Source organism: Pezoporus occidentalis, unplaced genomic scaffold (genome assembly GCF_034315485.1).
Source record: "Pezoporus occidentalis ecotype Australia unplaced genomic scaffold, CSIRO_AGI_Poc_V1 ctg32, whole genome shotgun sequence".
Classification (NCBI taxonomy): Eukaryota; Metazoa; Chordata; class Aves; order Psittaciformes; family Psittacidae; genus Pezoporus; species Pezoporus occidentalis.
This window is the reverse complement of record NW_026915158.1, coordinates 618,942-632,105: the sequence shown is the minus strand read 5'-3', so window position 1 is coordinate 632,105 and position 13,164 is coordinate 618,942. Positions and strand designations below refer to the sequence as shown.

General features: G+C 38.5%; 1 protein-coding gene across 3 annotated transcripts in view; it reads left to right on the top strand.

Annotated features, from left to right (window-relative positions):
* The window catches only part of EIF5B (eukaryotic translation initiation factor 5B), a 40,131-nt gene that overhangs the window by 7,709 nt on the left and 19,258 nt on the right, over window positions 1–13,164 (top strand). For all 3 annotated transcript variants that reach the window (XM_062628531.1, XM_062628532.1, XM_062628533.1), the window contains 5 exons: window positions 10,286–10,411; window positions 10,499–10,583; window positions 10,958–11,591; window positions 12,049–12,269; window positions 12,447–12,597. In XM_062628531.1, coding sequence (XP_062484515.1) covers window positions 10,286–10,411; window positions 10,499–10,583; window positions 10,958–11,591; window positions 12,049–12,269; window positions 12,447–12,597 — 1,217 coding nt within the window. The remainder of the gene's footprint in view (window positions 1–10,285; window positions 10,412–10,498; window positions 10,584–10,957; window positions 11,592–12,048; window positions 12,270–12,446; window positions 12,598–13,164) is intronic.

Genomic DNA, 13,164 nt, shown 5'->3' with positions numbered 1-13,164 from the left:
AAGGCATCTGAGTTTTCAGGCCTTCCTAATGGAAGAGTAGGTGTTCTAATGTGTAGTCTAGCTCCTCCCAGGAGTGATATTCTTTGGCTCGTGCATCCGGCTGTAATGGAAGAAGTTATACCAAGGTTCTACCCTGCTGTCTTTGTGAATTCCATATAGGATTATTATTATTTCCTTTTTAATGTGTGGGAAGAAAGGCTGTTGTAAACTACAGAACTGTGCTTTGAATTTAAGCTTTAAGCTGCTGCTGTAGATTTCCAAGTAAGTATGCTATATGGTATAAATTATTTCCGGCATAGGATACGGACCTTTTTCCCTTGATGGTGTTATCTTTTCATGTGTTTTTACTCTTCTCCTAGCTGTAAGTCATCTTTCTCTTAGTAGCTTTCTTTTGTTTCCAGTAGGTAGTCTTTAGGTGTGTTTATTCTTGTGCCCTTTAATATTGTGAACTGTTGCCTAGGCATACTGCTCTGATCATTCATGCATGTTGCTTTAGAAGTTAGAGGTGCCAGCTGTGATTTTGCAGCCAAGAGTGAACACTGCTGCTAAATTAAGACATAGAGTGCTGTTGCTGGTGCTATATATTGCTTTCTCTTCTACAAATTAAACTCCTGGCATTGTCTACTAGTTGTTCTATTTGGCTCTCTTTTATTAGTCTGTTAAGTAGCATCTTCTTAACGTTGTGTAGGAAAGTTCTGTGAAGGCTAGCAAGCCTTCAGATACCTGTAGTTCAGAAACATTCTGTACATTAGAAAACATAACCTTATCTGTTCTGATATTTCCACATATTTCCACAAGCAGAGCATTTGCAGCTCCATCGAGAGCAGCGTATAAACCCTTGAAATCCCTGTTTTGCAGTTCTCATCTGGAAGATGGTAGGATTTTGTACTGCAAGATGAACTAATGCAAGATAATTTCTCCATTACAGAAGTTTGTTGGCCTGTTCAATGCAAATGTGTATTTCTGTTTTCCCAGCCTGTAGTTATTAATGCAGGCCTTTCATATTCATAAGAAAACTAATTTTATAGGTTTGGATTTTTATTTTTTTTTAAGCAAAGCATCATTGTAAAAAGACTGTCAATTTTTCAGATATTTGTGGTAATGGTATCACAAACCAAAACCACTGCAGTACACGAAGTAGGTTGTTAGAATCATATTTTCTTGTGGAAATCTCAGTTTTCTTCATCTGTTACTTCCATGAAGGCACTTAAACCTTATGTATAACTAACCTATTTATGAAAAGTATGGAAATAGTACATTGCAAGCCAGAGGAATTGCAGACACTGTTCTTTGATTCTCTGAAGATCTCTGGCAAGCCATGCTCAGAATATAGAGGTTTATGGCAAGTTAAACTTTGCTGCTGTTGTTGACACTCGTTAAACCAGACGAGCTGACAGTTCTACATACCTTTGCTGGTTTTAATTGTCATGTTTTTCTGACTCTGGGCTCATGTGTCTCTGTACATTTGTTCTCTACTGTTCATCATTTAAAGCTGCCTAGGAGTGAAGGTTACAGTTTTGGATGAAATCTCCTGTTCATAGCTCTTAATGCTTGCATAATGTTCCTGTTCTTCCTCCCTACAGAAAAACAGTCCCATTGACTGGTGGAGGAAATTATTTTCCTGAACGCAAATTACAGGAACATATAATTAATATAGTTAAGTTTGTCTTGCCAAAAAGATACAGTGCCATTTGGTCTGAAAGCAGCTGCTGTTTTACAGAAGATGTATGTGTTGACGCATCAGTGTTTGCAGCACTGATGACTTATTGTTCCCGTGTATCGATTTTTCTTTTATGGTAGTCTAGTGGAGATTTTTAACATGCTCCCTCAAAACTGATAGGTGCTTCTTTAGGTAAATTGATGCTGTAAGATGAAGTATGTTTTTTTTAATTATAGTTAATGTGGGTGGGCATCCTTTCTGCTTCAGGTTCATAGGCAATCTAAAGTGTATTTTATGAAGTGTTCTAAATGGTATTTTTGTGATCAGTTTTGATTTTGTGCAGTAAAATGCATAGGACATGGAAGTTGTAAAACAGTGGACTTGGAGGTAATTTCTGTCATCATTGCACTTTTTCTAAACAACCAAAACCTGAAAGAACTAGTTCAGTGAGACTGAATGCCAGTTCTTTAGTGTTTCCTATTCCATGCTTTTAGTCACCTAGTTCTATTGGCACCTAAACACTTAAACTGAACCTTGAAGAACTACAGAGCTCTGTGTTGCCTTCTGCTAGCCACTACAGAAGTTTATGTTGAAGTTTTGCTGTATCTTTGTTTAAATGCAAATTTTAGATTGTAGTGAGTGTTTTTTGTTGTTGTTTTTATTTTTAAATCTGTGTTGAATAAAGGAGATTTTCCGTTTTTCTAGGATCTGTTGGGGTTAAAGGTTTTCTGTGTCTCTTTCAGACAGTTTTGCTTAGCTGTTATGCCACTCTTCTTTTTCCTCAGCCAAACTTGAAAAAGAAGGCATGACTCTTTAATATTAAAAATGGAATCATTGTCTGGGGAGCCTGAGTACAGAGCAGTTATGCTTTTAGTCAAATTTCACTTCCTTGCTGTCTCATGTAATTAGGAAATCTTACCAGCTTCCTTCATCTGGGAAAAACAGCTAAGGTGTAGTTTTGCATCAAACTATATTCAGTCAAGCTGTCAGATGTTTCCAGACTTGGGGTCTTACTGTTGCTGTCCCCAGCAGCATGCTGTAACTGCTTCAACTGCATTGGTACAGTGCTTATGTGCTCACAGCACAACTCAGCAGTGTTACTTGATTTGCCACCAGAAGAGTGTGTTCTGCAAGGGCTTTTGTCTGCAGGATTGCATGAGCTGATGAGAAGAGAAAGGTTGCTGGGAATGGGGAAGGAAGTCACTTCTACCCTCCCCTGGCCATAGTTGGAGGAAAAGGCAAGGGGAGTGTGGCACTTTTCTGAGGCTGTGACTTTTTTTTAAGCCCTGTCAGCTGCAGTGGTGGGTTGCATAGCTGGTGCTGATGGTGGACACTGCTTCACTTCTTGGGCTGAGGAAGGAGTGTAGTTCTTCCTGAATTTCAGACTCTTGATCATATATAATTTAAATGTCTTCAGCAGGAAATCAGGGTGGCTGATTCTACTCTGAAAATATGTTGCTGTATTCATGTTCTTTGATAGGTAAGGATGACAAAAAAGACCATAGCTTTTGTTTCATGTTTTGAATGTCATTGCTGAGCCAGCAGATACTTGCATTTTCAGTTTCATAACCCACTTCAAGAGCAAGTTGGTGGTGCGTGGTTTTGGACAATTAAATAATTACTTCCAAAATGTTTTATGTTCTGTAGCATTTTAAACCAGTTGCTCTAAAATAAACTGGTGAAAGGCAGAATGCCTATTTATTTTAACACCTGCAAGTTAAAAACCCTACAAATAGACCATTCAGCATTGGTAACTTACTAATTTGGGTAAGCTTGTATTTAGGAATGCATCCTATTACCAGGCTTGCAACCCATGTATAACAGAGGATGGGTGAGGTGCTCTAGGGGAGTAATGGTAAAGACCTGTCTAAAAGTACTAGCTTTACTTGGTCTAAACCTATTGCAAAACCAAACAAATGGAAACAGATGGTTCAGCTTCTTTTCAATCTTTTTGAAGTTCAAGTTTGGTTGGTTTTTTTTTCTAAGCAAAGAAAATGACTTAATGACAGCTCCGTTCCTTTGAAGGTGGTTAGAAGAGCTGGTGTGATGTGAATGATGAAATATCTCCAAAGTTGCCTCAGCAAGAAGGAGTTCTGATTACGCAGGAATGCGGGCAATGAGTTCACATTAGTGATGCAGCTTTCTTGCTGTGTCAACTTAGTCACTCTCCTGCCCCATGCACATGAATGTTTTTTAGTCTGTTTTTAGTTGTACAAACATTTTCTGACATTTCAGCTTCAGCTTTACAAGAAACAGTTTGTTATGCTCAAAATATTTTAATTAGTATTGGCTCTGACTTGGCTTAGCTGCAAGGCGAAGGCAAGATTTAGTAATTGTCTTGGTCAGTGCAGTGGATCAAAAAGTAAGTCATCTTTTGAGTCTACATGCACCTTTTAGTTTTAGTTGCAGCAGGAGTGTGTTACCTTGTTGACTTTGTTCGCAAAGCTAGATGTTGGATTTCCAGTACGGCTTGTTCTCATTTTAATCTGGATTCTTCCATTTAATTTCTCCAGTTTTATTTAACTAATTTCACTAGAGTTAAATTGGTATAAATGTGGGCAACTTGTCTCCTTTATACTGCTAATGAGTCCTGTTGCTCTACTCTTGCAGTTCATCTATGGATTAATAATTTCTTTTTCTCTCACTGCTACCTAGTCAGGATGCCATCTCTGTCACATGTAGGTGCAAAGTGCCAGTTTAGAGTGAAGTTTTACCCTGTGTTTGGGGATATGTATTGTGGGTACTATAATGTACTCAAAGGTGTAATTCTTCGTGGTCTTAGAGCATGAGGAAGACATGCCTGTGTGGTAATCATGCTAATATGCTTGTCTGTTAGCAGAGAGTGTCTGTGAAATGTTGTTGGTGTCAACTGACCTGTAACACTGTCCTTCCTTAAAACTTGCATGGGAAGCTGGAGGAGCTTGTTTGACGAGGAAGGGCAGTTGCACATTTCAGCTGCAGAAGTTCCCTGCACAAATTAAAATGCTAAAAGGCTATTGACTCATACTTTGGTAGCTATAGTCTTCCCTGTATTTGACCTTGCTTCCTGGGGCAATGCCCAGGGAGTCTTTCAAGTTTCTATGCCTAGATTTGTCTCTTAAAGAGATTGTAGTGCATGCATTATCTGTCCTTACTATGGCCAGGTTGGACAGAGCCTTGGGTGACATGGTTTAGTGGGAGGTGTCCCTGCCCATGGCAGGGGGGTTGGAACTAGATGATCTTAAGGTCCTTTCCAACCCTAGCTAGTCTATGATTCTATGGAAACTTCATGCTATGAAAATCCCTATTGATGAATATATTAATTATGCCAGTACTTGGAGTAATTTTTTTTAACCTTCCATGGAAGATACATGATAGATAATTAAAATGTATTTGTAACAGTTCTGAGAAACTTAGAAACCATTAGAGCTTCTTAACATATTTCAGAATTGCAAGTTTAAATCTTGATTTGGAGCATGATAACTTCTGGTGAAATGTGTGCTAATTTGCACCTGTAATACCCTAGATTCCCAAAGAAGAGGTAAAACTTCAAACATACATCTTGCTTGTTGTTAGAAAGCATTAGAAATTATAAGACTTTACAATTGAAGTGTTTGTAAGCAAAGTGGCGAAGTGTGCCCTTAAGACTAACACAAACCCTAGTATGTGGAAACTAGGATTACTGTAAACCTTGTGTGAGGGTGAACTCTGGCTTCATGATGGGTTCTACAGGGAATTTCTAGGTTCTGGCTGTTGCAGGCCATTGCATCAGAAAAAGAACTTGCTCCAAAACTGTGCTCGTTTGTCATGTTTTAAACTCGCCCACTCTGCCCTACCCCCAGGAAAAAAGAGTCTAACACTTTAAGGTATGTGCTATTTTAGTATTATTTCAGCAGATGCTATAAACTAGCTGAGGGATTTTATTTTGTTTTAACTGGGGTTCTAGTCTTAAATGTTGTCTCCTTGCTGCACTAGCAAGAGAAACACTGCAGTGTATTTTTTTTTTTTCCTTCTCCAGACTGTGCATCTATCAGTCACGAGGCTTTTCCACTTTCCTGACTCAATAGCTTGCAATTGTGTGGGATCTTATAAATAGGAGAGCTATTGGCTGTCTTTTTCCATCTGACTGAGCAGCGGTAGGTGACAGCTCTTCGTTTATTTCCTAACTCTGCTTAAATCTTCACACCGAAAACATTTCATAATTTCTCTGACAGGCAGGATTTGTGATTGTAGCTTTATTTTTTGCTGGTTTGGCTTTACACAGTAGCTTAGGTTGTGTTTTGGAGCGTCACTGTTACTGGCCTGAATTGATGCTTTGATTGCATGAGAGGAGATGTTGAATTTCCTTTGTTGCCCACGGCTGTCTTAAAAATCTCTGAATACTTACTTGGGATGCTCAGTGTATATTTGATCCTGGTCTGGTACAGAATGGTGTGCTAGCACGGCATTTAACTAGGGACCCAGTGAATATTCAGTAATCTGTTCATAAGGGGCTTTCCTGATGTAATGCAGGTTTTCAGTAGCCTTTACTGGAACCCTTCTGGGTAAGAGATGATTTCTTAATGTAATTTCTAAAGCAGTAAGGTCAATATTTTTCAATATAAAGTATGTGAATGTTTCTGTATGTTACTTCTAAACAGTTTTGGACTACGTTCAAGTGTTACATTGCTTAAATGGCAAAAGGCAGTGAAATTGCATAGGGGAAGACTTTTAGTCAGTGGTGTGATTCTAAGGAAAAATAGTTTTCCTTGGTGACTGAAATAACATGATCTCTGCACACTCGTCATTGATTCCTGCCATCTCCTTTAATTAGCCTGACTGCTGTGTCTTTTTCTGCATAGCTTGCTCTGTATTAAGCACAGCTCTTCAGGGAGGAATGTCTGTGGCCATTTAATGTTTTGAAAATTGTTTGCTTAGGTTTGAGTGAAGTGCACACACCAAACTCCTGCTGTATTTATTGAATTGAAATGCTGTTTTAGCAATACCAGAACTCTCTTCATAGCTGGCAGCAAAATTAGAGGCCGGAGTTGAACGTATGGGAGTGAGAAAAGGTGGCTCAGATTTCACTTCTGAAACAGACAAAAGAAAATCAGGTGAGTAACTTGGTTATTTTGGTGTGCAGACCTGGTCAACAGCAAGCCTCTCTTGAGCCCAAAGCATTATGGGCTTGAATGGCTCAAGGTAGCAAGGCTCTGAAGTCTATAGATAAAGTCTTCATGTGAAAGTGATTTGAGGTCAGAATTGAAAACTGTTTAAGGATAGTGGTGCTGTCAGGTTCCTGTATAAGGTACTATTAGTGTTGGGGTTAAGACCCTTGCAAAAGGCTAAGTGGAGGGGCAAGAGAGGCTATGTGAAGACCTTTTGGAGGAGGAAGTTCCTGCAAGAGTGTTGGGTTTCTGAAGCGTGCTTTAGGGGACTGCTTAAAAAGGTTTACAGGAAAGAGTTCCTAGTTGTATCTTCCAATGCCAATAGGAAGGAAGCTCTCTTGTTATGTATCTTAAGTGCAGTGGGTTCCTTATGACTTAAGAATCACTCGGGAAGAGAGGGAGGGCACCTTCTCAGTCTTATTTTCAACTTTCTTTTATTATGAAATCCTAGTGGAATATTATTAGAGTATTTAAAGGTAAGCAAATTCAAGGTCAGTATGGGAATAAACTCATAGTAATGGAAGACAATATTTGAATTCCTTAGCATTCCAACAATGTTCTTGCTTTAGATTTCTTAAGAAGAATTGTAACTATACATATTGCTGTTTGTGTATGTGCAGCCTTAATTTTACTTTCATTTCATTGAGGCTTAAATGTTCAAAGCTTACCGTGTCACTTCTTAGGAAGTGGAAATGTAGTGTAGATTTCTTTGGCAGCGTTCAAGGCCTGATTGGTCAGAGCCTTGGGTGACATGGTCTAGTGGAAGCTGTGTCTGCCAAAAGCAGAGGGTTGGAATTACATGATCTTAAGGTCCTTTTCAACACAAAGCATTCTATGATTCTTGGAAACCATTGACTGTTAAGCAGTGAAAGCCAAGGCTGGAAAGGCTCTTGTACTATATGCCACTATCATGACAGCTGAACAGTCTTCATTATTATTCCCAAGTTGTTCTTGCTGGTGGGTGTTAAAGCGTACTGCTTATGTTTTTTTTTTTTTTTTTTTTCAGTGTTTCAGAGATTTTTTTGCCCCCTGCAAAAAGGTTTTCTTCAAGGTTCAGTTAAAGTGTGTTGATTTGAAAACAAGTAACTCCTCACCCCTTAAAGGCCATGTCCTGGAAAGCTCCAAGCATCCTCCTTGCTAGTAGCATAAAACCCATGTGTTTTATGTTTGGACATAACTTTCTGCAAAATTGCTATGTGAAAAGCCAGCCTTAAGAATATCTTTGTAAAATATAAGCTGTTGAAAGACGTGGCTCTTCAGTATCTATACAGCCATATGGCTAAGATCCTGCAGTAGTGGGAGCAGTACAACTATGGAAGAAGTAGTGGTGGAGCTTGTGTTTTGGGCTCTTCAAAACTGTTTCAAGCTTGGATTTGACTTGATCTTCTCCATTAACTCCTAAAGTAAAAGGAGGTAAGCAAGTGTGCTTAATAAACTGAATTTCTGCACTTAATGCAGAAAGAAATGAAGGGCCTATGTGTAGGCCTGGATGTAATGTAGTTAGCCTGGTATTAGGGCCTTAACTCTAGGTGACATTTTTATTTTGGCTGTCTATGCTACTGCTGGTGCACAGGCAGTTAAATTGCTTATAAAAACAGCTCTTATGTTGCTGAAAAGTCAAGTCAGCTGTTTTTAAGATGGAAATAGCCAAAAAGTTTATTATTTCCTCTTGAAGTGGTAGGGATTGGTTTAGGAATTAGGCATTAACTATTAGAGAGTTACATTTCTCAAAGAAATGTATTACGCAGCACAGAAGTAGTACTATTAGGTATATTTAAGGTGTGGTTTTTCTTCTCTTGACTAGAAATGAGAGTATTTCTGGTAATAAAGGTGATGTACAGTGAGGTGTTTCGTTGTGGTGCTTATTATTTGGTTTCTTTAGTCTACAAGCAAGAAAATTTAAGATCCTAAGTACAAATAATCAGTCTTGGCCTTCAAAACAACCACCGTGTCTTGCTTATTTGTGCTCTTGTCACATATAGACAATGTTGGGTGATTCGGTTATGTCCAATATTTGAGATAAAATGAGTTTGTGACTGTCAGCATTCACTTGTAAAACGATTCTCTCAGCCCACTCCTTTTGCAAAGGTAAGTACAGCTTAGACTTGCTGAATTTCAGGATCTTCAAAAGTACTTGATTTTTTTCATTAATATTCAGCTCCTGGGCTTGCAAATTGGCAAGGCTGAAGTTCTGGTAGTTCAGAATTTGCTGGCATCTTGGAGGCTCTGAATTTGGAAGAAATCAATTTATTTTCTGGATATAGGTTCAGGTATTTGGTGGGTCAGTCTTTGATTGATTTGCCCTTAGTGGCTGGTAATAATTGAGTCAGTGAGATTGCAAGACAACAGATCTCTGCCCACATATCAAAGAGGGAGGTAGATGCATATTTATTTATTTACTTATTTGTTTGTTTTGAAGCTGCAAGATCTGGTAAAATAATACTGATTACTAGACTAATTTTGGCCTGAGTATTAGGGTCCTAAATACGGAGGGAATAGGTAGGTCTCCTTTCTCACAATTGTAGTGAGTGTGGTTAGGTGGAAAAACCTCTGCACACTAGGCTTAGTCTTTGCTCAATTCTTGTGGTACAAGTCAAGAAAAAAGTGCACCTGAATTACAAATATTGATAAAGAACAGTAACACCCCCCCCCCTTGTGTTTTAGTTGCAGATGAGAGGTTAGAAAATGCTTTTGAAAGAGAAACTTGCTATCGTGAGATCTAATGAGGAAGGATGCATATTTCAAGTGTCTAGTGAATTTTCTGGCCTTTTTTTAGGCTTGGGAGAGGTGATACTGAAGTAGTAGAAAGGATTGATTGCCAACTGCACTGGTATTTTTTTCTGATCTGCTTTAGAGTCTGGCTCGAGGCTGAACTGTTCCTCTGTGTGACTACTTTTATTTTTGAAAGAGAAACTTTTCAGTCTGAGGGCAAAGCATAGCCAACTGTTACAAGTTGGAAGCTGTGAAGAACTTCTACTTGCTAAATAAATATACAATAGCTTTTTTTGTTTGCAAGTGCTTCTTAATAGAACTCTGGTTATTAAATTAGAAGTTTTCTTCTATTTGTGCTTTGTTTTTAGGCATTGATTGTGGGGCCTGCTTTACTATTAATGACACCTGCTGTCATTGCTGTGACTTCAGGGGCTAAGCCATTTATATTTATCTCTTGGAGAAACAAAGTGAAAGAGTCTAGTTACATTTTTCCAGGAAGTTTTATAAAATCTCACATCTAACCTTTCAAACCCAGTCTTTCAGGAGAGACATATTTGACTGTCCCACCTCCCTTCAAGTAGTGCAAGGGTTTTTCTTTTTTGTCCTACTGGGTGGAATAAAGTAATAGGGTATAATGGTTTGTTAAATGTGGGGTTTCCCCTTGTGATGCTGACTTCTGGTGATTGGAATTCTACATTTTGAAGCTTTTGGTTTATGCAGATGGCTTCTTCTTATATAAACCTAACATTGGAAGTCTTGATAACCCTGCTTTTCTTTTGTGTTTCAGTGCAAAAGATGATATTGATATTGATGCCCTTGCTGCTGAGATAGAGGGTGCAGGAGCTGCAAAGGAGCAAGAGCCTCAGAAATCCAAAGGCAAAAAGAAAAAAGAGAAGAAGAAACAAGATTTTGAGTAAGCTTGCAGGTTTTTTTTCTGTCTTATTTTATTCCATTTAACAAGAACTCAGTTACTTAAGTACCGTAACTTTTCTTATTTTAGTGAAGATGATATCCTGAAGGAGCTGGAAGAGCTGTCAATAGAGGCGCAAGGAGGGAAAGTTGACAGGGAACCTTCTACAGGAAAGGTGAACACTGAGGGGAAAGTGGGCTCATTAATAGGACAGTAAAATACAAGGCACCTCTGTCCCAGGAAAGTTCTAGTCTTGGAGTATAGTGAGACATGCATGTATTTTTAATTATAGTTGATTATATTTTCATAGTAAAGTAACTGGTGAGAGATTCTACCAGAAGCCATATCTTCATACTAATAATTACTCAAAGCCAATCAGAATAAATTTTAATTGTGGGTTGAGGCATAGCACACTTTGCAGGAATAGTTACTGCTTTCACACTTTGTCTTCAGTAAGAGAAGTCTTTCTTGACATCTTTCAGTGCTTCTACTTAGCTCACAATAGCAAGTAATTTTCCATGGCTGATTATTGAATTGTTTAATTACCAGGTTGAAAATGACAATGAAGAAAGCTTATCAAAACAAGACAAAAAAAGGAAAGGAAAGAATAAAAAAGCCAATCTGGAAAATGACTACGACAGTGAGGAAATGGAAGATAAAGATAAAAAATCTAAAAAAGCTCAGAAAGCAAAACAAGACATGCTTTCTGGCAGTGATGATGATGATCATGAAATACAGCTTAAGAAAAGCAAAGGGAAAACTCAGAAGTCAAATAAAAAGCATGATCTGTCAGAAGAAGATGAAACTAACATTAAGAAAAGCAAAGACCGTGCAGGGGCAGTGTCTACAGGTGAGAGTGGTGATGAATCAGATGACATCTCCCAGTCTAGAAAAGGACAAAAGAAAAACCAGAAACTGAAGTCTACTCCTGCTGCAGAAAGTGGGGATGATGATGATGAACCTTCATTCAAAGTGAAAACAGTGGCTCAGAAGAAGGCAGAAAAAAAAGAACGTGAAAGGAAAAAACGTGAGGAAGAAAAAGCCAAACTGAGGAAGCAGAAAGAGAAGGAAGAACTGGAAGGTGGTAAAGAACCAGCCAAGCTGAAGGAAGCTCAAAAAAAACCAGAAGAGAAGGCTTCTGAAGTCCTGGCAGCCGCTGGCGAGACTCCTGCAGCAACAGAGGGTTTGTAATGTGATTTTTGAAACTGTAATTTAAACACTGTAGCTTTTATAAGGCCAAAGATTTGGCACACAGTGAAGATGATTTGTTGCTTTATTCTGAATTGGGAATACTAGACACGATAGCCTTTTCTGCTTCTTTGTGTTGGCTCCCATGTGGCTGTTTTTTGTGGCCTATAGTTTGTTCAGGTACATGAGAAAACAAAAGCCAGAAGGTGAATTCTCATTGCAGTATGTGGTTATGGTTCTGTATTGCAAACATACTATTCACTTCCCAGTTATTCTGCTACTTTAAGACTTCAGGCCCTGACTTTATAAATTCAGAGAGTTTAATTTTTTCATTACAAAGTGCTTAGATAGTTTCTTGTTTGATGTTACTTACTGTATTTGAAATGTTAATTGTATTTAGAGTATCTTTAGAATTTCTCAGGTCTTTGAATGTTTGCTGTCTCTTTCTGTAGCTGATGACAATGAGGGGGACAAAAAGAAGAAAGACAAGAAAAAAAAGAAAGGTGAGAAAGAAGAAAAAGAGAAAGAGAAGAAAAAGGGTCCCAGTAAAGCCACGGTTAAAGCTATGCAGGAAGCCTTAGCTAAAATGAAAGAGGAGGAGGAAAGGGCAAAGAGAGAGGAGGAAGAACGCATAAGACGACTGGAGGAGCTAGAAGCAAAACGCAAAGAGGAGGTACCGTGTATCTTACCCTCTCCTTTATTCTGTCCTCAGGGTAATCTTAACCTATCCCCATGCTGGTGCAGTCAGTGGATTAGTCTTTCATGTGTTTCTTATCAATATCTACTTGGCCAGCTTTTGTGTAAAGCATGCTTTAACATTTCTGCATGGCTTTTTTTAACCTTTTTCTAGGAGCGATTAGAGCAAGAGAGGAAAGAAAGAAAGAAACAGAAGGAAAAAGAGAGGAAGGAGCGATTAAAGAAGGAGGGAAAACTTTTAACAAAAGCTCAACGAGAAGCCAGAGCCAGAGCGGAGGCTACTCTTAAACTACTTCAAGCTCAGGGTAAGCGATAAAGCTTAATACTACTACTACTAGTAAATCATGCCCCTTCTCTGTGTATGTTTTTTCTATCTGGAGCTGGGGGATTAGTTCTAAGTAATTCCGAATGAAGCTCCTTTGTTGTCTAGGAAGGCGGTGTGTATGACACTCCCCTTTTCAAAAGTAGGTTTAAATGTCTATATTTTCATCTTGCACTTCAAATATCCAACTTTATATTTCTAATATTTTATATTTCACTTGCATTTTAAAGATGTCATTTAAGGAACTTAAGAGAAATCACTTCCTTCCATTGCTTAGTCCAAAGGCCAAGAAAAGCAGATGGGTTGTACTGCAGGTCTTGTATTATTGTGAATTAATTCATATGCTCACTTAAGCAAGTGCGTTGTTTTGCATTGTTAGTTGGTCCATGGGGACAGTATATTATCCTCTTGCATTTGCTTCTGGAAAAGGGTGTAACAGAGATTTCCAGCTTTACCCTCAAATATAGTGTTTCCATTACAATGAAATAAATGTATCCAGTGTGTTGTAAGCCCATATACTAATTTGTTCCTGGTAAGTTGTGGCTAAAGA